At 40.0% G+C, this 26,128-nt stretch overlaps 2 protein-coding genes across 2 annotated transcripts in view; one reads left to right on the forward strand and one right to left on the reverse strand.

Annotated features, from left to right (window-relative positions):
- APOO (apolipoprotein O) lies at positions 1–25,796 on the reverse strand. Its single transcript, XM_020789136.3, has 9 exons — positions 25,685–25,796; positions 15,549–15,659; positions 15,167–15,286; positions 13,586–13,640; positions 8,741–8,836; positions 7,937–8,028; positions 5,973–6,080; positions 2,143–2,224; positions 1–383 (listed from the first exon to the last, which is right to left on the reverse strand). The coding sequence occupies exons 1-8, from the start codon at positions 25,751–25,753 to the stop codon at positions 2,171–2,173; spliced, it is 705 nt and encodes a 234-aa protein (XP_020644795.3). The 5' UTR covers positions 25,754–25,796; the 3' UTR covers positions 1–383; positions 2,143–2,170.
- Positions 25,769–26,128, forward strand: part of C3HXorf58 (chromosome 3 CXorf58 homolog) — a 14,932-nt gene continuing 14,572 nt past the window's right edge. Inside the window, exon 1 of the mRNA XM_020789134.3 lies at positions 25,769–26,008. Coding sequence (XP_020644793.3) covers positions 25,944–26,008 — 65 coding nt within the window. The 5' untranslated portion in view covers positions 25,769–25,943. The remainder of the gene's footprint in view (positions 26,009–26,128) is intronic.

Below are 26,128 nucleotides of genomic sequence, written 5' to 3' on the forward strand. Positions count from 1 at the left end.
AATGTTTTAAATCTTCATTTTAATCAAGCGTATAAATAATAAGAGACTGGAAAGGTCTGGGACTCAGTTTGCAGCTCATTCTCACACGCTTATTTAGAATTAAATCCTGTAATGTTCAATGGACCATATTTCCTTGTAAGTAGGGCTCACAAATGCAGCTGTTGGCCCAGATCCTGAAGCAGCCTCTGAATCATCTTACAGAACTCCAAAATCAGAATTAAAACTGGCAGAAGACAAAGAAGTGTTCCTTCATCCAGGTATAGTTTCAACAGAATGTAAGACCAATATTTTCTGAACCAAGACACAAGTACACTGTACTCAGTCACCAGAGATGCTGTGATTTTCTACGAAAGCGCTGATCTTCTGTAAAGCTTTCTAGCCATCTACATTCAAAAGAAAGATCTAGTTAGGTGTTTATTATTAATTTCCAATCAATTACATTCAAGAGTTACCTATTTTTATCTTTATCAGCTGGTCCTTCTGCAGCACACCTAACATGGCAGCCCTTTTATGCATGAGGGCACTGCATGGCAGCCATTTGTGATGGCACCCTTTAAACTTTGTCAAAATTTTCAGTGTACTCATAGGCTTAAAAAAGGTTGGGTATCCCTTCTGCGGATAAAATAGTTCAAGCAATAACTTTGCTTGAGTTCCACTTCCCATTTTATCTGAAATAAATTCAAAGAATAAGGTATTTGAATATTCCAAAGAAACTCATTATTCGAGACCCCAGTAGATACCTCTGTCTTTCATAGCAATATTTTTAAAAGAAGGAAAAAAAAACCTACAATGTTTATTTACAGTATATCGAATCAGACCTCAGTACATTTTGCCCAGCTCAGCCTTTTCCAATTAGCATCAAACATTCAAGACCCCTGTTATTTTTTTAAAATAATTGGGGGGGTTTGTTGTTGTTTGTTTTTTTTCCTGGAGACACTAGATAACTCTCAAGTACAATTTCTGTAACTGAGCTATGGTACATAAGCCATGTACCCCCTAATTTTCAGCCCCACTGGATGGGGCTTTGCCTCGCTCTCGCACAACTTCACTTCTGTGTGCATGTGCAACCCCTGTGCAGGATTCCGTCGCAAACAGAACTAAAGGGGTTGAATGCAATCACTGCGCAGAGGAGGAAGAGAGATGGGGAAGAGGGAAGTGGAGTAGCATGCACACAGTTTAGAGGGAACCTTGTACATAAGGAGTTTGTAAATTTGTTTTCTGCAGATAAGACAAACGCACAATTTGTATTTTATATGTCTACTTAAGAAAGTAAGTGTTACAGAGTTCTAAGCTTTTTAAGCTCTGGTTAAAATATTAAGCATATCACCATAACTCTGGAATGATCAGAGGAAATAAATAATAATAAAACACAGCTAATGGTTTTTAAAGTGATCCTATAGCTGTGTCTCTTCTGAGTCACTGCACACTCCCTGTCACAGGAATTAAAAAGCAAAGAACAAATCTTTTTTTTAAAAAAATGCTAATCAATACCTACTCACTGGCTACATTCAGATGTTGGCTACAAAATAATAAGAAAAACTCTAACTAAATAAAAGTGCAGGCAATTGCCTTATAACCAGTTACATAGATAATTGGCTCATTTCAAGGCCAGACCAAACCAGTTTGTTGCTGTCTAATCCTACCACCCCATGCCATCGCATAAGGACAATCTTGCAAGGAATTCTACCTGGTTAGCAGGCCACGCTTCTTCACATTCACCTGTGCAGCAAATGATCGTGCACCTGGCCACACAGAGACTACAGAAGAGGAGACTGCTTCTTCAACTGCCCTTAGGCACAGTTTCCCCCACAAAACCCCAGAATTTTGACCCAAATGGTTAGTACCCAATGCCAGGCAATATATTTAAATACATGGCAGAACATTTTATTGTCATTTCTCCCTGTGTTAAACAGTGTACAGTTGTGATCTTTGTGGCCATGCTGCAGAAGACAGCCTAGTGAAAGGCAGGGTTGTGGTCATAATGTGGTCTAACCTGTAACTCAACACTACATCTGAACAGAACCTGTTTGTCTAACTATCCCTGGCTAGCAGTGGCTGTTCGGAGTCCCAAGCAAAGATTTTTCATATTACTTCTGCCCATCTTGTCAACTTTTTAAACTGCAAAAGCCAAAACTACTTTACCTTTTTCAATGACAAGCCGTGGAGAATTCTATTTTATTGTTTTTTCTTCTTGAACTTTCACTTTGTCACTCTCTGCATCAGCCTTATAGACACAGATTGAAATTAGACACAGAAGCCAGACATTTCAACAAGCAAAGCAATATTTATAAAACTATGTGTAAATTCAAAAAAGAATTTGATGCACTGAGATCCTCATGTTTAGACATCTGTTAAAGCATTAGATCGTTTTAGTTTCTTCTCAGTGTATATTTTAGAGTCTCAGCATATATGTACTTAAATCACTATCATATATTACAAAGGGAATAGCTGGGATTCTTAGTGCACCCTCTAGACAGATTACTCACTCCTGAGTAATCCAGCGAGTTACTTTGAGTGAATCAGAAACATGAAAAGTAAATGGGAGAAGCTTGGTTAATATGTTTGTATTTAGGATACTATGAAAGAGAGAGAGAGATGGGACAATTTATATGATTTGCATTTCTTAATATAATTACATGCTGCCAAGTCAATTCTGACTTGTTGCCATCCTTTTCAGGCTTTTCCAGGTAGAGAATGCTCAGGAGTGGTTTACCAATCCTTCTTCTGGGGTACTCTGGGACTGTGCAGCTTGCCCAAGGTCACACAGGGTAGCTTTACTCGTACAAGAAATGGTGGGGAATTGAACTCCCAACTAGAGATGGGCAATTAGGATTACCATTACGAAGAGCAGCAGCATAGGTGCCACAGAGGCCCATTTCCCTCTCCCCAGAAATGGCCGGTCCACTCACCATTCACTGCATGGCACTTGGCTCCATTGTGGTGGTGGTCACGCCAATCGCAGAAGGAGCCTGGCTGACTCTTCTCTGCCTCCCTGTGCCACTCATTGCTAAATGAGGATACTCCCTGTCCTGCCTCTGTTTTGAAATGGTTGACTGTGTGGGGAGGTGAGGAAGAGCTCACCGGGTTCCTTCTAGGGTTGGTGTGACCACCATGATGAAGGAGCTGAGCTCTGCACAGTGAATGGTGAGTAGACTGGCCAGTTCTGGGGGGAGGGAATGGGTCTCAGGGATATGAATACATACAGCCAATTTCTACTCCCAACCTCTGGCTCCACAGCCAGATACCTAAATCACTGAGTTATCCAGCCAGCTATTTCTTAGGTAATCCCAATTTCCTTTTCTTAAGTATCCCTTATTTACAGTTCATACACAATACTTAACAGTTCATGTGCTCACAATTTCAAGCAACTGCCTAACTAACCTGCTTTGTTAACATGATACTCTGTAGACAGAGTGGACATATTCTTAAACCATGGCTTAGAGATAGAAAATGAGCCACAGAGAGCTCAATCTTCCACACTTGTTCCCTCCTCTTTAGCTTCTTTGCATACAAGAGAATGATTTCCATATCAGACCAAACCACAATTCCATATAACACTGGAACCCAGGGAACTGTGATTTGCACAAACTAAGATATGAAATCATGATTGAACCTGGTTTGTTTAAATTAAGTCAGGTTGGAATTATTCAGTTCTCTGTATTCTGATGTCTGTTCTAATGAGAAAATTAAACCTTTCCTGTCTCTCCTGAACACTAAGGACAAGGAGGAAGGATAAATATGAAGACCCAACATTCACTATGGCTTATTCCTGATCATTAAACCTCTCCAACCAGGCACTTTTAGTTGTAGTTTGCCGTCAAGTTCCCCCTGTCCCCAGCCAGCACAATCAAAGACCATACTGTGAGACAGGAGGCGAAAAAGACAGAGCAGTGAGGGACAAAGACAGATGAGCTAGAAGGGGAGATGCAAAGACTAACCATTGAAAAGGCTCAGGGAGGAACAGTGGGAAAGGAGTGGAAGAAGAGGGTGGAGATAGAAGCGGGAACAGCAGAGATAAAAAGTAGGGAAGACCAGTTACTGCCAGGCTGAGAATGGGTATGGATGGAAGACCTGTGGACTGGGGCTTGGGAGAGGCCGAGAGTACCCAAGGAAGAAGCCGATTATAGGAAAAGAAGGGAGATTCCACCCAGGCCGTCCTATTGGTGAGAGGCGGAGGCTAAAGAGTGAAGAAGGAAGCATAGAGAGGAGAAGGAAAAAGGAGAGAGAGATTGGAATGGAGGGTAAGCAAGATGAAGAGGAAGGGGTTCAGAGAGGACCCTGGAAGGTGTGGGATGACGGCCAGGATGATGAGACCGTGCCTTTGTTGGAAGGTGAAACGGGACAGGGTATAGCCACAAATATCTTTGCAGAATGGCCGGGTCCCTGGAACTCTGGTGAGAGAAACCTGTTTTTGGAAGATGATTGGAAACCCTTTCAAGACCCGTTGGCGGAAGGAGAAAGGCGATGGAATCATGTTATGGGCACTAGCTATTTGTTAAACACTCCCAATAAATATTTCACCTGTTTCCAAACAACAAAAATCTCTTGATTTCTTTGAAGCAAGGAAGGAGCCTAAATTCAAACCCTCACACATACTGACTAAGAATCACATCAGGTGAACACCAGATTGGAGAATGCTGGTCTAGGCAAGCCATTCTTAATGGTAGCCAGATGGTCCTCTGGGGCACTCTGGCATATCTGAAGGGGGCCAAAGACTGGAAACAGTTCTTCACACACCACCTGTTATGTGATTTATACAATATAATTTCTTTTATTTTGGGTTTATAGCCAAAAAAGGCTGAAAATTACTGATCTAAAACAATACTGGTGTCCATGAATAGCACTGCCTTTTTCTTCACTGGAACCTGGAGGTGACTGTATGAAGTTATTGCCTCTGGAATATGTTTAACCAGCCAGCAGTGAACCCCCAAGAAACCTAAAAAAGCCTCATGGCCTATAATATCACTAAAAGACTTGTTTCTTTCTAGAACATTGTGGTCGCAGCAAGGACAAGTTACTTAACCATACCCCTGGGGACAAGCTACACTGCTATCTAGGACAAATTACACTATTAACAGAAAACAGTTAACATATCTAAGGAAGTTTATGTAACTTCTAGAAGGAGCATTTTTGCTAAATAAGCATTTTCTGATATTAACTGGTTTTAGTGCAGGCAATCAACACTTGTTGTGGAGACTTTACCCTTCCTTAAAATAATCAAGTAGTTGTCCTTATGTTACCTCTATTGGAGCTTCTAAGAATGTATCTACATCAGCTATTGCACTGATGTCTGGTTTTAATTAGCCTTCTGTCTGAATGCCACTTTTTTTCCCTCTTGAGACACTGCAGTGTCAACGGATATTATAATCATCATTCCCCCACTGCACAAAATAATGTAAGTCTTCAAAAGGAATTAAACTGCATGTGGTTAACCATCCAATTAGTGAGCAAAGAGAAGATCACATGCACTTGTTGTAGTGTCTCTCCTTAAGAGAGCCTCGTCTACTCAGGCCACCTGTTCTTCTCAGGCTTCTTGGCTGTGGGGGGCTGCCCCAACAGAGGACCGGAAAACAATTGCTAGCAGCGAGACTTTTCAGTGGTGGCTGTGATGCCCTATGGAAAAACGCCAGGCTCCCTCCCTCTTGAGCTCCAGGAAACATGTGAAAGCTGAGCTTTTTAAGGAGGCCTTTAAGTATATCCTCCCTGTATGGCAGACTTGCTCACCCTTTACATCTGAATTTTAATTTTGTTTGTCATCGCTTCCAGGAGTCATTTTGCTTAATCTGTATTTTTGGAGAGTTTGGGGTATGGTGGGAGGGTGTGTGTTTAAATCTGTTGTAAACTGTCCAGAGTAGTATGTATATATTTAAATAAATAAATAAATAAATAAATAAATAAATAAATAAATAAATAAATAAATAAATGTCGGATTTTGTATGTATAGGATAACCATCTTAGATGTTCTGCTGTACCTTTTCACTTGCTTTTGCAGATTTCTTCTTTTTGGGGCTGTCCTTCCAGAGAGATTCTATATTTATGTATGCTTGCAAACTCCATTCATATAGTTGAGAGCCAGTTACCTGTTTAAAAAGATCAGTCAACAATCAGCTTAACAGTCATAGTTTGGGATTTCAAACATTATTTTAGGCTTTAGTAGCAATTAATTGGCACATTTTATCAGAACTGCTCACTGAATCACTTTTACTCTACAGTGGTGCCTCGCAAGAGGAATTTAATTCGTTCCACGGTTAATGTTGTCTTGCAAAAAATTTATCTTGCAAAACTTGTTTTCCCATAGGAATGCATTGAAATCTAATTAATGCATTCCTATGGGCAAAAAAGTCAGAACAAAGTCAATTTTGGTTTACAAAGGGTTTATTAAGTGCTCTTTAAAGCCATACATATTGATTTAATATGTATTTGATTTAAAAAATTTCAATCAAAAAACTAACTTTTTAAACATCATAGAAAAACATTTAAAAATCAGCAAACATGAGGCAGGAACAAAAAACGGAAAACATTCTTTTTGCGAAGCATGGCCATAGGAACATTTGTCTTGCGAGTCATCAACCCCATTGCCAAAACCATTTGTCTTGTGAGTTTTTTGTCCTGCGAGGCATTTATCTTGCAAGGCACCACTGTATTTGGGAAAAGGCCATTACAAAGAGAAAAAAGAGATCATACCAAATGACAGGGAAAATTACATACTAGGCAGTGAAACATTACTCCAAAAATTATCCTATACAGACATAGTTGCTGCCATATATGGAAAAAGATCAAAGGATCAGCCGAGACATACATATTAATATTCATCTGCAACAACACTGCAAACAGTATAAATTTTAATTTAATGGTATATGCAAGGTTAGAAGATTGGACAAATGTTTCTCCCCAGGCTTATCACATGATATGCATTACAACACAAATAACAACATCTTCAACTTGCCCAGTACCACTATCAGGCTACTTGAGCAAATATTTGCAAGTGTCAATAGTAATGTAAGTCACAGAACATGAAGAAATAAAAGCAGACAGAACAAAAACAAAGACCAGACTAAAGCAAACAATGGAGACTGTTTTTCTTACTGGCCTTTGGAACATGCCATAAAATGACATGCTGTAAAATGACTATGCATGTACTTTTTGAATTATTAAAATATGTAAGTATCTAATTATCACAAAAATAGCATTCACTCAAACATTGTAGACAAAACCAAGAGCCTCTCCTCCTATTTAAAGCAGTCTTTTTAAAGTGCATTTTTAGTCTAACTGCATTTTAATACTATATTTGTTTGACTGTGTTTTAATATAAAAACATTCTGGATGTTTCTTTTGCGCTTGCTTTTACTTGTACCTTTTTAAAGATAGCTAAAATTGCTATGAGTCCCGGCCATGACAGAAAGGCAGGATACAAGTCAGCCAGCCAACCAACCAACCAATCAAATAAATAAATAAATAAATAGACAGTTCTGTGCACATATTTTTTTTTTAAAAAAGGAGCCTTCAAAATAAAATGTCAGTGCTAAAGACACTGACCTGCATCCTAAAATAAGTTGTCATCTCCCCCAGCACATCAATTCCACTTTACTTCTATATTACTCCTATAAACTTTGATGAACAAATCTGATTATTTTCTGAAGCTGTTTACCTGGTTTAGAAAGCATATGTCTTGCTCTGCTCTGCCAGCATACTCCAAGCATTCACACACAACATTTCTGCCCTGCCTCAGCTTGGTATTCTAATATTTGTACTATTTTGCAGATGGTGCAATCAAACCCTGAGCTATTCTGAGATATTTTGTGATATCTGAAAAGGCATATATTGGACAGAGTAAGCCATTAAAACATTGGCTTCAGCACTGCCTATGGGGAAGAGGTCAAAGTTGTCCACTGGGAAAAAAATAAGAAGAAAACATGTATTTCCCATAGTTACTAACCTTGGCAATGGTAATAGCTTGCTGAGGATAGTAAAGTGAGGCACCAATCCCAATGAAGCTTACTGGATAAACAAACTTCTTTATTTTGGAACCTGTTTCACAGAAGATATATTACTTCTCATTGTACCGGCATCTGTTGTTTTTTAAAAACTGATTTACTGAATGAGGTGCTCCACACATCAAATCATAAACTCTTGAGACACACTTTCTGCGCATGCACATAACGTATTTTGTAAAATAAAATATTTCACCATGGCATAAACTGGGATAGAAGTGCTTAACAATGGAATTTGATTAAACTGAATGGTACAGTGAGAGGGGAGTTGAAGATCAGGATATTAATGACTTAAAAGAGCCTTTGGCAGACCATGCCCATATGATTCTAAACTGTCCTCTGTAGTCATGAATATTGGATACATATTTAAAACACAAATTAAACACATGCAAACTGTCCCAGAAGCAAAGCAAGAAAGAATTTCTAACGTGAGGATCCCAGTGACAGCTACTAGTAATAGTTTTCTAAATGTGGGATCAGGGCATGGATTCAAGAGGCCCCAGCATTATTTCACAGCTTCCAAGGAGCTGCCGTGTTTACTAGTGTGCTGAAAGAGAGTCAACTTAATAAGAATGAAGTGCTTTTCCTTTATGTCATATGATAAGCATAGGGCAAAAAGGAAGGGTTCTTCAAGACCAGGTTTTCTCAAGAATCTGTTATCTGCTCCTGCATCTACCCCAGAAATGACATCACTGCAAAAATAAATCCACATCAATAGTTGACAAGACACATTGCCAGCTGCCACATACCTCTTGCCAGGAACAAACCAACAACACCAGCAAAACCTATGACACCAAGTCTTGGATAAAATCCTGGAGGTGGGTTTTTAAGAAGTTCATAACCTTCTAAAATAAAAAAGCAAACCACAAAATATTATACATACACATCAGACATTTTTCTATAGTAATACTTCCTTACAAATGCCATATATATATATATATATATATATATATTTCTCCTCCTCCTATAAACACTGGCTAAAACTGCAATTATCTTCTTAATTACATTCCATTTTTCCTCCAAGGAGCAAAAGGGGGCATATATGGTTCCCACCCTAAGCTTATCCTCACAACTACTCAATGAAGTAGATTAGGCTACTAAACTTCTGATGACAGAGCTACAGATTTACCAACAAATACTGTATGTAATAGAATTATTCATTGACTGTATACCCTTTCAAGCTACAGGTGATGGGACTTAAAATTTTATCTTGTAAAGAAAACTGGCATTTATTAAAATGCCAGAGACATGGCTATGTTAAAATATGTACCTCTGATGTATTAGCTCCTTAACTTAAAGAGTTTCTATTCCCTATAGATGAGCACATAATAAAAGACAATCCCTTACATGCACTCTGAAATAATATTGCCCCACATTACAAGATTTAACATTTTTTTTCGAAGTTTATAGATCTTTGGTTCTGATAATATTAATTCACAAAGTAAGATCTCCCTTTCAAAAACAGTGTGAATATACTGTACAAAACATTCTTAAACATTATCGTGGCGCAGTGGTTAAACTGCTGTACTGCAGCTAAAACTGTGCTCACAACCTGGGGTTCAATCCCAGGTAGCGGCTCAAGGTTGACTCAGCCTTCTATCCTTCTGAGGTCAGTAAAATGAGTACCCAGCTTGGTGGGGGAGGGCAATGTGTAGCCTGAATAATTAACTTGTAAACCGCCCAGAGAGTGCTTGAAGCACTATGGGGCGGTATATCACGCTTTGCTTTGCTTTAATGTACTGTCTGGTTTTTGTAAGCACTGCTTACAAAATTCTTAAACACACATATGCACTACAGAATTATTACTGCTTATTGCCAATTATTTCACTCCATGGACCTGAAAAAGTTGGCTGTTAATGATGGAAGGTCACACTTAAATGAATCTTAGTCTTTAAGATGCCACAATATTTCTCTTTTTATTTTTATTATACATACCATTTTAAACAGAGCTCAAACTTCATGAACTTGTTTTTCAAGTACAAACACTAAATCTGATAGCACCTTACATACTAGCAAGCAAAATACAACCTAAACTTTCATAGGCCATGGCCTACTTTTCAGCTGACAGGCAAGGGGGGGAAAGCACAGAAAAGGATTTCTATTGGAACCATAAGGCCCAGCAGTGTAAGAAACAGATGTGAACCATCACTGTGAAAATGAAAACACAAACTAGTTCTTTTTGAAAAGATGTTACAAGTCCAGAGTGGTGATTACTCAATCCCATTTGGTGAGAGGCTAGCAAAGCAAGATGAATATAAAACAATAAAAGAGAAACAGCAACACATGTAACAGCACACTATATAATTCTCATTATTTAAATTGCTATTAGACTCTTGGCTAGGTTCCCCCCCCCCCCCCCGTTCTGCTGGAACAGAATAACTCTGCAAGGAGTTCCTATTACTGCTCTCTTTAAAAATTATCTGTAGTTATGAATTAAGTTGGAAACTTGGTAGAACACTTGTTTCAAAAAGTGGCAGCTTGAGATTTATTTATTTTTTCTTATTTGAGCCAGCGTCAAGCAATACAGTAATATGCCATAGTGGCATGATTGGCTGCAACACTGAGGGTTGTTCTATTTCCAGCCATCATCTTTAAAAATAAATCGTCTGGAAACTTTCCAAGTTCTTGATTCTCTCTGGCCCATTTATCTTCCTGTAACCTGACCCTCAACCTTAGTCCTTCTGAAGATGGGGGTTCTCTGGAACAAAATGAGATATGGCACACAGAGGGCTGCAGTGATTTTCTTGTCTCCACTATGTAATGTGGCTGTATTAATTTGTTTCCTATCAAAAATACAGTGGTGCCTCGCATAACGTTTTTAATTGGTTCAAAAAAAAAAACGTTATGCGAAACATCGTTATGCGAAACACCATTTCCCATAGAGATGCATTGGAAACCGGTTAATCCGTTCCAATAGGCACGGATTGCCGTCCTTAAGCGAAAAAACCCATAGGAAACATCGTTATACGATACAATGTATCCTCCATTGGAATGTATTGTAGCTGACTCAATACGTTTCAATGGCTTTGCGAAGTCAATTTTTGCAAAATTAAGTGTGTCATAAAAGGGTCAAAAATGGTTTTAAATGCTTGGATTAGCTTCTGCACCCTCTAAAACGGATGCAAAAGTTAATTTGGCTTTGATCTGACTTTTCGTTAATTAATGGTGAATTTTTTTCCCCCAACTTTTGACAGCTGTCAAAATCTGACAGCTCCATTATTTCCTATGGGGGAAGAAAAAATTCACAAAAAATTAATGAAGACTCAGCAACTGTTCTAAATTCTTGGGTTCGTTAGAGGACCCCCTAAGTTGTGTGCAAACCTGATTTGGCTTTGATCTGAACTTTCGTTAATTTTTTGTAAATTGTTTTCTCCCCCATAGGAAAGCATGGAGCTGTCAGATTTTGACAGGTCCATTGGTTCCTATGGGCCAAAAAACAAAAATTCACAAAAAATTAACGAAACATCAGATCAAAGCCAAATCAGGTTTGCACATGACTTAAGGGGTCCTCTAACGAATCCAAGCATTTAGAACCGTTTTGGATCCTTCTAAGACACTTTTTAAATTGAAAACAAAAACATCATTAAGTGAAGCAGGGGACCTAAAACAAAAAACGTTAAGCGAAGCATGGTCCCAAAAACGCTATGCGAAAATCGCCCATAGGGAAAAACGTTATACGAAGCACAATCTGACTCTGAAAAAATAAACGTTAAGCGAAAAAAACGTTAAACGAAGCAAACGTTATGCGAGGCACCACTGTAACTGGACTTTTGTTTAGTTTCCAGCAGAATGCTTATATTTCTTGAAGCACATTGTCTGGCGCCTAACATGCTCCAGTAAAAACAAATGCATTGTACACAATGCATTTGGAGCAACTAATTGGTGCCTCTCTCTATACACTATAGTTTGTACTCAGTGGGGCTAGGAAACATTTTTTTTCTGCTGTTGGCCACATTCCTTCTGAGATATTTTGTTGGGGTGGCTGCAGGCAGGGGTTAAACCTAGTAGAGAATGAGCTTGAAGCCAAAAGTAAGTGAGCCAATTCCTTTCTCTCCCCCATCAAACAAGGTGCAGTAGAAGAAACATACTGCTGTTGAAGAGGCATGAAATGATCACTTGCAGAAGGCATTCAAAAGACTTTGAGATAAATCCAAAGGCCACAGATTGATCACCATGATATATGTCAAAGGTGCTAAAACATAGGGCTGGGGTATATTCCCACTCTGGTTCAATATGTGTTTACTAGTATACACATCCCCTATTTGACACTACCTTAGATCAGCATTCATTCGCATTAGAGCCACTCCTCATGGCACCCCTTCTGGAACAGAGGTTTGAAGAACTCTGCTGAATGTGATTTGTAATTATGTGGGAATGGGCCCCTGGAAAACCAGACAAAGGCAGGTCTGTAAGTGCAGGCCTACTGTCTCTGGAATGTAGACCCTGGAACCAACCTAAGGTTTTCGAGGAAGCTTTAGAACAGTGTAATCAGTATCTCCAGAGCACCTCCTAATATTGTACAAATTATGCTAGATTGCATAATTTAGTCAAAGCAAAGCTTGTGTAGCCTTGGGCAAGCTGCACAGTCCCAAAGTACCTCACCTCTAGAAGAAAAGAATGGGAAACCATGTCTGAGTACTCTCTACTCAGAAAACCCTGGAAAGGGCTCTCATAAGTCAGAAGGAACTTGAAGGCACATACTATTATTCCTTATCAACATGCTGGCAACAAGTCTACTACTTCTGCAAAATCCAAATATTCACAATCTTTGATGTTGTGTGCCCATAATCAATGAGACCTTTTAAAGTAAAAAAATACTCAGTCCTATTGTTTCAGATAGCTGTGTAGCTGAATGCTACATGATTACAAGGAAATCAAGTAGACCACAATAAATCAAAATAAAATAAAATAAAGCAAAATGAAACAAAAACAAAACCTGTCAAATTAAATCTACGTACTACTGTTTTTTAATGCAATACATACAGTATGCCATCATTGCACATGTGCCCCATCTACCCACTGTGTTTGTGCTGTAAAGATACGGTTTCTTCCTAAACATGTGATAATTCATTGAATGTTAAAAAATTGCTACTCTTTCTTCCAGATACTGTACCCTTTATTCATCTTCATAAGTTATACCAAGACAGAATATCAGGTCATTTGCTCTAAGACACTCATTCCACACGCCATGCTCTCCAACATCTATGCTGGTTGGTATTACTGGGCTTGCAGTTGCAGCCAGAGGACCATAGCTTGGAAAGGGTGGTCTAAGAATAAATGGAAGTGGGACGTTTTAAAGAAAGCAAATACTCGTTAGTTACACTGAAGGGTATTAAGCGCCCTCCACATTATCCTTCTGCAATTTAAGATTAACATAGTCTTCCTCTGCTTTTTAAAAGAACACATATGACTAAGTTCATAACTGTAACACAATCATCACAAACACAAGGAAAGTGACGTTCAATGTAAGTACAATCTGAACAAACCATGTAATGCCATACTTTGTGTTGTTCTTTTGTTTTTGCTTTGGGGTTTTGTTTTGTTTGCCACTTAACTATGTCTGCTTCAGCTACGGGAACTATAAACCATCTTACCTCTACTATACTCAGCAGCCTTTTCTATTTTGGGTGTAGCTTTGCCAGAAAAGTCCTAAAGAGATGAAAATGGTGAAACAACCAGTGTTACACTGCAAGCATGAAGTGGCACTGCATTAATAGTCTAGTTGTTTATACACAGAGTATCTGTAAAAACTTTTATCACTGTACAATGAATGTATTGTAAATCATAAACCTTCTGACAAGATGCCTACAGCACATGGAAAGAAAACCTAGCAATGTGCACCACTTAGATCTCTCTAGTCTAAACCGCCTTGTGTTTTTGCCCAAACACTATCTTAGGTGTGGCAGTGGCTTAGGCATTTGGCTGCAGAGCCAGAGGCTGGGAGTTCAGTTCCCCACTGTGCCTCCTTGAGAGGGGCTGGACACAATGATCCACATGGCCCCTTCCAGCTCTGCATTAAGATTAAGAATCTACAGCTCATCTCCTGTTGAGCCAACCTGAAAACATATTTCAACACCTTCAAAATACAATCAAGACAACTTAGATATAGTGAGTGCATGTAACTCTAACAGGCTGATGTTATCTAACTTTTAACCAGTACTGGGGGGGGTCTGCAAAATGCCCTGGGGTCACATGAGGACCTTGGGCTTCATGTTGCCCACCCTGTTGCATATCTCTCTGGAGTTTTTTGAAGGGTGGATGATAACAAAAAAATGACTGCCTTGACATGTTCTTTCTTTAAATCATTAACTTCATTTCAGAGCCAGCTGACTATACTAGCTGACTATAAAACAGACAGGTTATCAACACAGCTTGAACGCTGACATATATTTGCCTAGTACAAAAGAACAAGGTCTAAAAACATGAAACTTCATATGTAGTTATTTGTATAAGCTTTAAGAATAGCCCAATCATTCCCTAAATTTGTGGCTTCTAGCTGGGGCTGCTGTTTCGGTAGACAAATCGGCACTAGTAACACAACAGGAGCAGGCTACATGACAAACAGGAGTGGGTTGTCTTTGTGTTACTGCTCTAGTTGTGGGAAGAAGACATGACTTGTGTGCAACAGAGAAGTGTCATGTGGTCTCCCTTTCCATAATAGGACTATAACTGCAAAGCATAGATTGATTTCTCCCTGCCAGTCTCTTCTGTCTTAGAATAACTAAGAAATAGGGAATTGTTTTCACCCAGCAGATGGAGACTCCTAGGGCTGGTTATGCCAGGGATCCTCCCCTCCCAAAGCTACCCCATCAAAGTCCCTTTTTCGATACACAGAGAGGCAGAAAGCAATCATTTAACAATCCTCAGTCTTACTACCAGAACGCTCAATTAATAAAACTATCTGTTGCAAAGAATCGATCACAATTTAATTTGTGAGCATCTGAAAATATTCAAGCAATATCAGCAAAACCAAGAACTGTGTCTGGACATTTGCAAAGCCAGCTAGATTTGTTTTTACAGAGTAAGGGAATGTAGTGAAACAACGAGGTGAGCACATCTGCAGTTTAGTATATGTGGGGTAGATCTATTTAATAGGGACTTCTAGAGCGACAGCTGAAGGCCGGCATGAATTTTTAAGTTGTTGGGACTCATCTCAAGACTCAAAATCGCTGTACCTGAAACCAGTCTGTATATGGCTCCAAGGAGTGCCGAAGGTGAGAAATGCCTTCCTCCAATTGCGTTTGTGGGTCTTCCACATACTTTAATTTTGTTGCTGGACTGGTATAGAGCGAAAGCTGTAAACAGCAGCAAACACACAGTTACTTGTCAGTTGTTTTGCAAGAGAATGGAGAACTTGGGCAACTCTCCCCCATGTGAAGTTCTTCTACAATATGTGGGTGGTTAGACCTCATTGCGAAACACCTCAGAGTCAACAACCGTTTTCCCAGGAAGGTGACATTTTCTTCACTATGAATCTGCAGGCTGAAACTGTACAGATAATGTTCTAAATAGTAGATATTCAAAGAAAATAATTTATTAGAAAGAACAGACTCTTACCTCATCAACTTTCAGAACTTTCTTTCTGGAAGATTCACGGTCCGGAGCAGCAGCATACACTTGGACAGCAAGCACGCTCAAGCTAGCAGGAGCAGCCAACAACTGCTTTACCTAAATATAATGACAGCATGCATGATTGCATGTGCTCAAATATATTTTATTACACAAGTATGTGATTATGTTGCATAGACCCAATATATTCACTACCACTGCTCTCCAACAACTGCTCTTTAGAAGTTTCTACAGCACTATCACCAATGAGCAATGTTTATGATGGCATGTCAATGGTGATGGTGTTGGAGAAACTATCAATTCTCTTTTGCTGATATGACTGTTGAATGGGTGCATCTTTGACGACTACCTGAGTTTTTAACACTCCACCTTGCATGACCGTGCTAGGAGTCCAGACTTGTAAGAAAGCCTAGCACTCAGCCTCTCTGACACACTCAAATGGCCTCACTATGTCAAGGTGTGCATCCAAGAAGAATCCAGTGCTTCAAAGGATTCAGATCCTTTTGAAGAACAATTTAATGAAGGCACAGTAATTTAGAAAGTCAAGTGTGAACCACTCTTAAAGCACTTGGAAGAAATAAATCACTAGGAATAAGTGGAACACCGACAGAACTACTTCAGACTAAAGAGCCTAGATCTATCAAAATCCTGAGAACAAATCCTAATATGCTTTGAAAATTGTCTTAAACCATTTTTAAGTATTGTTAACTGGGACATTTAATTGCTTTTTAATATTATAATAATGTATTGTACTTTTTAAAGCTTTTAATATTGTCTTATTTAATACTAGAAGCCTCCTTGGATTCTCCTCTTGGGGGAAATGGTGGAGTACAAATAATAAAAATTAATGAATGAATGAAAATGAACAAACAGCAAGCTGGGTTACTTGAAGATTTTCTTCCAACCTACAGATAGAAATAACAAAACAGATTCTTCTGCATTAGCACAGATAAAGACTGAATCTTTAGCTCATACATGAATTATTACTGTATAATCATTATGACATTATTATGAAACTGCTTTGCATTTATCCCAGAATGAACCAACAAGTGAATTATGTGGTTCTCAATTTTTGGTTTTACCTTTTTTATCTGAACACCTAGAGTGAAAATCAAAATTGCCCCAGTGAAGCTTTTCCACATGAGAAAAGTCATTTTCCACAAAGCCATTTCCAGGATAAGATGTTTGGAACAATTTCTGAGTGCTTTTTGAAGTGTGTTTCTGGTTATTGTCCTGCTGCAAGACCCATGACCTTTGGTGGAGACACAGCTTTCTGACACTGGCCACTACGTTGTGCCCCCAAATTCTTTGGTAATCATCAGATTTCATGATACCATTCACACAGTCAAGGCATCCAGAGCCAGAAGCAGCAAAGCGACCCCAAAACATCTTTGAACCTCCACCATGTTTGACTGTAGGGACTGTGTTCTTTTCTTTGAATGCCTCATTTCTTTTTCTGTAAACAGTGCCATGATGTCCTTGACCAAAAAGCTCTACTTTTGTCTCAGCTGTCCACAGTACGTTCTCCCAAAGGGATTGTGGATTTATCACCTAAGTTTTGGCATACTCCAGTCTTGCTTTTTTATGCCTTTTTGTCAGCGGTGGTGTCCTCCTGAGTCTCCTACCACAGCCTCCCTTTTCATTCAGATGGCATTGGATAGTGTGAGCTGACACTGTTGTACCCTGTGTCTGCAGATCAGTTTGAATTTGTTTGGAAGTTAATCTGGGTTTTGTATCCACCACTCAAACAACCCTTTATTATAATGTTTCAGTAATTTTGCTCTTCCGTCCACATCCAGGGAGGTTAGCTACAGTGCCATGAGCTGTAAACCGCTTGATGATATTGCGCACAGTGGACACAGTAACATTAAGATCTCTGAAGATGGACTTATAGCCTTGAGATTGTCAATGTTTTTCCACAATTTTTTCTCTCAAATCCACAAACAATTCTTTATACTACATTCTCTTCTCCATGCTCAGTGTCACACACAGCACAAAGTTTGAGACTACAAGAAGCAAGAAAACTAAAACAATACATGTTGTAAGATTACTATAAAAAACATCTCAACATCACAAACAGATGTGATTCCCAGCACCCAGTCTCGAGTGCCTAATGTTAAATAAATGTTCTAAATTATTGGACCTGGCAAAAGGAAAAACACTTTAGTTTTAGTAGACATAGCATGGCTTTTCATTCAGTGCTAGCAAAATCTAGTTTAAACTGTTTAAATCTGAAAGATGTGTCCACTATTGCATAATATTTTAAATGCATTAGTACTACTAGTGAGAGCCAGTGTGCTGTAGGTGACCAAAGTACTACAGTGAGACTTTGGAGACCTGAATTCAAATCCCCACTCAGCCATGGAAACTCAATGACAGGGGGAAATGGTAAATCACCCCTTAAATATCTCACGTATCTTGAAACCTTTCTAGTGTCACTATAAGTCAGAATCAACTTGATGGCATATAAGTGTTGGTATGCACCTATAACAGGGACATGGTGGTACTGCAGGTTAAACTGCAGAAGCCTCCGTGCTGCAAGGTCAGAAGACCAGCAGTCGTAAGATCAAATCCAAGTGACGGAATGAGCTCCTGTTGCTTGTCCCAGCTCGTGCCAACCTAGCAGTTTGAAAGCATGTAAAAATGCAAGTAGATAAATAGGTACCACCACAATGGGAAGGTAACGGCATTCCGTGTCCAGTCGCACTGGCCACGGAAACTGTCTTTGGACAAACGCTGGCTCTACGGCTTGAAGACGGGGATGAACACTGCACCCTAGAGTCAGACATGACTGGACTAAATGTCAAGGGGAACCTTTAACTTTACCCATATACCTATAAAGCACTTTATGGTTTGGGAGATCATTACATGATGGAGTCTTTCTCCCTAAGAATGTTTGCATGGGCCACCCAGTCCAGCCAAGTTTTCTGTTTGCATGTGGCTACCCCTAGAGAGGAAAAAAAAATTGGGCCTCCTTGGTGGAGGCAACAACACTATTGAATGCATTACCTGCAAATATATGCCAGGCTCCCTCACTCCTGGCCTTCAGGAAATGGGTAAAAACTATACTGTTTGAAGAAGCCTTCAGATATATCTCACCCCGCAGACATTCTCATGGAACCATGAATTGGATATTAATTTTGATTGGCGGTCCAGGCTTCTTTTCCTTTTTTTGATATTCTAGGCTTTTAATGTTTTTCTGGATCTCATTATTCCTGTCCTTGTGAGTGGGGAAGGGTAGTTGTGTTTTTAATTGCTGTTAGCTGCCCAGAGGAGTGCTTAGGCACTAGATGGATGAGATATAAATGTTATTAATAAAATTAATAATAGACACACAGGTGCTTTTAAATGAAATGTGGATGTCCCCCTCTTTCCAGACAACACAACTTGCTCTTATTCTAGAGCCAAGAAGCTGCACATCAGCCTGACACAGACGTATAGAACATGCAGCAAGTGATTTTCAACATATGACTGTGTCCAATCACTTAATAAACCACAATCATAGAAAAACTCAATACTGGCTGTCAAGCCATTTGGCATAAGAGATTTTAATCTAAATATCCATGCCATTTACTGTTACAGGAGATCTTTGGATAGTCTTTTTACTGATGTATAGAATGAAAAATTTGAAGCTATCTTCTTTGTGACCCATTTCCACAAAATGATTTACTAGTGATGCATCCATCACTTTGTTTTCGGTTCATAATTGATCTTGCATCTTGATTTTGTGTGACCTTGTTTGCTCCCCAAATATATTTTTGGACAATCACAGATTATCAAACTAAACTGAGTGTTGAACTCATTGAGAATGACCTAAAGACAAAATCAGCCCCTGGGATAGTCAACTCAGATTCCTCAATAGACTGATAACACACCTTATACTTCCTACATTTGAAATGTCCTGTTGGTAATGTACAGTACTTCCCTGGGTTCTAATGCTAGTTTGGATGTCAGTATGAATCAAAGTGTCCTTTAAATTCCTCATTCTTGTAAAACCAAATTTAGGTGCTTCCTTGCAATTTGGAGTATCCCTCAAGAGGTGCCAATTTCTAGGAACAATCCTCTTTAGCTGACTAATTTTGGGGGTGGGGATGTAGTCAAACGTACAGACCAATCTATCCTGGGTGATTTCTATTTTATCTTCCAGCAACATTTTCCTATGCACCACCCCTGCTCTATTTTTGGCACTTTCCACTATTTTTTTCTGGATAGCCTCTCTTCTTGTGTGTGCGTATATATAAACTGAATTTGAAAATTATTAATAATCATTATTTTGGGGATAGATTATTATCGATCACATAAATTGTGAGAATTCCAAGAAACCATAACAACAATTAGAAATGAGAGGGGAAACCTTTTATCACTTCAGCAGGTCCAAAATGCAGCAGCCAGATTGCAGACTGGGGCTGGCTACAAAGATCACATAACTCCCCTATGACAGCAGCTCTACTGACTACCGAACAGTTTCTGGGCACAATTCAAAGGATTGGTTTTAAGCTATAAAGCCCTAAAAAGTCTAGGTCAAAGCTATCTCAAAGACTTGGTCTTCCATTATGAGCCAGCTCGGGTCTTAAGATCATCAAGAGAGGCTTTTCTCTCAATCCCACCACCTTCACAGACACGCCTGACGGAGACACAGGAGAGAGCCTTCTCTTGTTGCTGCACCCAGACTTTGGAACTCCCGCCCACAGGAGGCCAGATTGGCCCCTTCTTTGCTGTCCTTCTGCAAGTAGGCAAAGACCTTTCTCTTCAGGCAAACTTCCCCTCAGTGATTGACTACATGAGTGTGACTTTTAGACTGATTGTTATGCATTACTGTTCTGACTGGATCTTTAGTACTACTTGTGTTTACCATCTCTCAGAGTGGGATTTGTTTGTTCCTTTTTGATATCTGTATACTTACGGTTTTAGTTTTAATATTGTCTTTTAATAATATAAGCTGCTTCTTTAAACTGTTCTTAACGTTAAATATTGTTTTTAATGAGATAAGCCACTGTTGTATACTGACTGTTTTCAGCTCTAAATACTGTCTTTCAATGATGTAAGCTGCCTTGGGTCTTTTTAAAGGAGAAAGGTAGAGTAAAAATATTTTAAATAAATAAACTATTTGCTATGTGATGGAAGTATTTTTTTTTCAAAAAAGGGCCAAAATATTTTATTAATCCTGCAGAAAGGTTTTAGAAATATTTTTATGCCAATTATTAAAACCTTTATAAGTTGCAGAAAATATATGTCCTGATTTATGCTAGACTTGTGCTCAAGTCTGCATATTTCAGGAAAATACGATTGACATGTAAAGTCATTAAGAAGTCTTGGACTTCTGTAATCAACAGCCTACGTGAGTTAATCTGTTATTACTCTCATCAGGCAGAACTAATGAGATAGTAGAAAGTCAATTCCAACTGTACTAGTCTAATACACTTCTCCCATCAACAATGCTGGGGCTGTGGGTGCTGGGCCCATAGTTCAAAAAACCTTGTATAACTCTTATGACCACCAAAATGTAACTAAAGCCTCTATCAAAAAGGAAAAACAGAGGTACAATTTATTAGTTTTAGTTCAACTACCAATGGCCAAAAGAGGGGCAGCATCTACCAAATGCCTTCTTTACAAAATTGGGAAGTAGTATTTGGCACAGAATATTAGTGTACAAACCATGAGTTATACAACAACTCAGGAGACTTCTATTATTTAAAAAAATACATTTTAGAACAGTGGAACAATATTACTCCAAACTGGAAACTGCAGAGTAACTACCAACATTTCAAAAAAAAGCTATACAGTACATCTATAAAGCTATACAGCAGTACATATAAGGATAATATAAGAGAATATAATAACATATGCTTTCTTTTTCAGTAATTGGTTAGAAATCTGAATAACATCAAATACTGATAGGGGATAAAAACAGACTGAAAAATCATTTTAGGATCATTAATCATCATACAAAACACTTCTTTTTTACAAAGCTCAATCCTACAGCTCCCCCTGCAGAAAGGCATTAGATACAACAGAGAACTAAAAAATACTTTCAATATGCATCTGAGGACACATCAAGGGATGTAAGTTTTACTTGGATCATCTTGTCCTTTCATACAGTGGCAAAAAAGCGCAATGTTTTTTCCCTTTACTGTCCAAACTGAGGACCACCTATTCATACTTCACTAGGAAAAAGAGTTTCTAGACAGAGCTGAGCAGACTCTCTTAGAAGATCAACAGAGCACGGGCACTCCTGAAGAAGTAAGCACTTTGAGGAGTATGCCATGGAGAAGCAGGAGTTGTCCTTGGAGGAACAGAACTGACAAGAGCCCCTGCCCTTAAGCAGGGGCTCTTATCTGAAACAATGGCAGGAATCTCAGACTCTCTACATGCACAGTGATTTTGAGCTGCAGGAACAGGGATAGCACAGAGCATGAGATTGGCTGTAGAGATGAGTCTGCAGGTCCAGATAAGCTACATTTAAGGATACTAAAATAATCTGCACCTTGGTCTACTACCTTTGAGAACTCTTCGAGAAATTGTGAGGTTCCTGAAGACCAGAGGCATAAGAACGTAAGAAGAGCCCTGCTAGATCAGGCCAAGGGCCCATTTAGTCCAGGTTCCTGTATTTCACAGTGGCCCCACCAGATGCCTCCGGGAGCACATGAGACAACTAGATGCCTGTCTCCTGATACCCTTCCCCTGCATCTGGCATTTGGAGGTACCTTCCTTTTAAGCCTCAAGATTATGTATCCCCATAATGGCTTGTAAACGGCAATGGACTTTTCCTCCAGGAATCTGTCCAATTCCCTTTTAAAGGCAGCTAGGCCAGATGCCATAACCACATCCTGTGGCAAGGAGTTCCACAGACTTACAACACATTGGGTAAAGAAAATTTTTATTTTGTCTGTATTCACTCTCCCAACACTCAATCTGAGTGGCTGTCCCCTGGTTCTGGTATTGTGTAAGAGGGGAAAACGAGTTTCCCTCTATCCACTTTATCCATCCCCTGTATAGTTTTATATGTCTCAATCAGGTCCCCCCTCAGGCACCTTTTCTCTAGACTAAATAGCCCCAAACGCTGTAGCCTTTCCTCATAAGGCAGACAAATGTCACCCACATGTTCAAAGATGAGAAAGAAGAGAATCCAGACAACTATCAGCTGTTCAGCTTCACATGGCTAATAGGTAGAAACCTTCTAGAGACTGTATCATTAAATAGTCAATCTATGAGCACTTAGAAAATACAATGATCCCAAGACCCAGCAATTTTCTCAAAAACAAGTCAAATGAAACTAATTCTCTCTCTGTGTCTGTCTGTCTGTCTGTCTGTCTATGTCTGTGTGTGTGTGTGTGTGTGTGTGTGTGTGTGTGTATGTTGCAATGTACTTGGATTTCAGCTAGGCTTTTCACAAAGTGACCAAGCTGGTTAAGTGTGAGATAAGTGATGCTACTGTTAAGTAAATTTGTACCTCCATAACGGGTTATATCTTTCTTGGATTGCTGCCTTGTCGTGGCGAAGGGGCTTGAGTAACTCGGAGGCGCTATGGGCTATGCCGTGCAGGGACACCCAAGACGGACAGGTCATAGTGAAGAGTTCCAACTAAACACAATCCACCTGGAGTAGGAATTGGCAAGCCAGTCCAGTATCTTTGCCAAGGATACCCCATGAACAGAAACAAAAGGCTAAAAGATATGACGCTGGAAGATGGGACCCTCAGGTCGGAAGCCGTCCAACATGTTACTAAGGAAGAGCAGAGGACAAGTACAAGTAGCTCCAGAGCTAATGAAGTGGTTGGGCCAAAGCTGAAAGGACGCTCAGCTGTGGATGCGCTGAAAGTGAAAAGAAAGTTCGATGATGCAAAGAAAAATACTGCATAGGAACCGGGAATGTAAGATCTATGAACCTTGGTAAGCTGGAGGTGGTCAAACAGGAGATGGCAAGAATAAACATTGACATCATGGGTGTCAGTAACTAAAATGGATTGCAGAGAAAAGGAACAACAGGAAAGTTTGGCCTTGGAGTTCAAAATGAAGCAGGGCAAAGGCTAATACTTTTGTCAAGAGAACAAGCTGGTCATCACAAACACTTTTTTCCAACAACACATGAGGCGACTTTACACACAGAAATCACCAGATGGGCAATACCGAAATCAGATTGATTATATTCTCTGCAGCCAAAGATGGAGAAGCTCTATACAATCAGCAAAAACAAGACCTGGAGCTGATTGCAGCTCTGATCATCAGCTTCTTATAGCAAAATTCAAGCTTAAACTGAAGAAAGTAGGAAAAACCACTGGGCTAGTCAGGTATTATCTAAACCAAATCCCTTATGAATACACAGTGGAAGTGAAGAACAGATTTAAGGAACTAGATTTGGTGGACAGAGTGCCTGAAGAACTTTGGATAGAGGCTCGTAACATTGTACAGGAGACAGCAACGAAAACCATCCCAAAGAAAAGGAAATGCAAGAAAGCAAAGTGGCTATCCAATGAGGCCTTACAAATAGCAGAGAAGAGAAGGGAGGCAAAATGCAAGGGAGATAGGGAAAGTTACAGAAAATTGAATGCAGACTTCCAAAGAATAGCAAGGAAAGACAAGAGGGCCTTCTTAAATGAACAGTGCAAAGGAATACAGGAAAATAATAGAAAAGGAAAAACTAGAGATCTGTTCAGGAAAATTGGAGATATTAAAGGAACATTTTGTGCAAAGATGGACATAATAAAGGACAAAAATGGCCGGGACCTAACAGAAGCAGAAGACATCAAGAAGAGGTGGCAAGAATACACAGAGGAATTATACCAGAAAGATCTGGATGTCCCAGACAACCCAGATAGTGTGGTAGCTGACCTTGAGCCAGACATCCTGGAGAGCAAAGTCAAGTGGGCCTTAGAAAGCATGGCTAACAACAAGGCCAATAGAGGTGATGGCATTCCAGTTGAACTATTTAAAATCTTAAAAGATGATGTTGTTAAGGTGCTACATTGAATACACCAGCAAGTTTGGAAAACTCAACAGTGGCCAGAGGACTGGAAAAGATCAGTCTACATCCCAATCCCAAAGAAGGGCAGTGCCAAAGAATGCTCTAACTACCGTACAACTGCACTCATTTCACACGCTAGCAAGGTTATGTTCAAAATCCTCCAAGGCAGGCTTCAGCAGTATGTGAACCGAGAACTCCCAGAAGTACACGCGGGATTTCAAAGGGGCAGAGGAACTAGAGACCAAATTGCTAACGTGCTGGATTATGGAGAAAGCCAGAGAGATCCAGAAAAACATCTACTTCGGCTTCATTGACTATGCAAAAGCCTTTGACTGTGTGCACCACAGCAAACTATGGCAAGTCCTTAAATAAATGGGAGTGCCTCACCACCTTATCTATCTCCTGAGAAATCTTTATATGGAACAGGAAGCAACAGTTAGAACTGGATATGGAACAACTGATTGGTTTAAAATTGGGAAACAAGTTCGACAAGGCTGTATATTGTCCCCCGGCTTATTTAACTTATATGCAGAATACATCATGCGGAAGGCTGGAGTGGAGGAATCCCAAATCGGAATTAAGATTGCCGGAAGAAATATCAACAACCTCAGATATGGAGATGATATCACTCTGATGTCAGAAAGTAAGGAGGAATTAAATAACCTCTTAATGAGGGTGAAAGAGAAGAGCGCAAAAAACAGTCTGAAGCTCAACATCAAAAAAGCCAAGATAATGGCCACTGGCCCCATCACCTCCAGGCAAATGCTTCGATATTTTGGTGTTCCTAAAAAGCGGGCCAACAAATTTAACTTAGAGGGAGTCCTTTTCCTTTCCCCCCTTTTTACCGGCGATTTCTACTATTATAGCTTTTGGGTGGGGAGGGGCCGGAGAAAGCTCTCTCTCTTTTCCTTAAGCCCCACGAGGTGAGTATTCCTTACTACTGGCCGAAAACTCAATTGCCAGCATCCCCGAACAAGCCTGCCCTCCTCCACCAGCACGTCTCCATAACTACAGGGAGAAGCACGAGAATGCCCCGTACCCACCAACAGCTCGAGATCCACGCACTGCGTGACGGCAGCACCAAAAAAAAAGCCCCCGTGGGATTCAAACAACACACTGCATAGCGAACTCCTTCCCCGGGGCTACCAATGAGACTTTCTCACCTTGAACATAGCGAGACAGAGAGCGCCGCACAAAAAATAAGGCGCAGCAACAATGACGTAAGATAGCATGCGCCGCCTACGGATACCGGTACGGCCCACGTGCCTTCATGCCCCTCTTTTTTTTCTCCTCCAAGCGCGCGCGGAGGAGGGCGGTGCTCAACGTGGTTTCCGGTAGAGCTTCTCGTCTTGGTATCTAGGCAACCGGGACGACAACAACAAAAGGCACTCGCGTGGCGCCTGCAAGGAAGGGTTTGTCGCGATGTTCGGCGCTATTCCGATCGTGGTGTCCGGAGAAAGCTATGGCAGCGAAAGAGGAAGGCAGAGGTATGTGCACGGGGTAGAAGAGGTCACACCGGAAGCTCGATATTAAAGAGTAATAAAGGCAGCTGTTTCCACCAAAAAGAAGCCGGTTTGGGGAAGTCTCCAGCTGCTGAATTTCTGCCC

Source organism: Pogona vitticeps, chromosome 3 (assembly GCF_051106095.1).
Source record: "Pogona vitticeps strain Pit_001003342236 chromosome 3, PviZW2.1, whole genome shotgun sequence".
NCBI classification, from domain to species: Eukaryota; Metazoa; Chordata; class Lepidosauria; order Squamata; family Agamidae; genus Pogona; species Pogona vitticeps.

What these genes read in the sequence shown, in the direction of transcription:
- APOO (XM_020789136.3), bottom strand. Translation starts at nt 25,753, where the DNA reads ATGCTATCTTACGTCATTGTTGCTGCGCCTTATTTTTTGTGCGGCGCT. An exon ending in GGCTGCTGAGTATAGTAGAG is followed by an intron (nt 8,837 to 13,585) that starts GTAAGATGGTTT and finishes TTTTTATTTTAG; the next exon opens with AAGGTTATGAACTTCTTAAA. An exon ending in AAGCTATTACCATTGCCAAG is followed by an intron (nt 6,081 to 7,936) that starts GTTAGTAACTAT and finishes CTTTTTAAACAG; the next exon opens with GTAACTGGCTCTCAACTATA.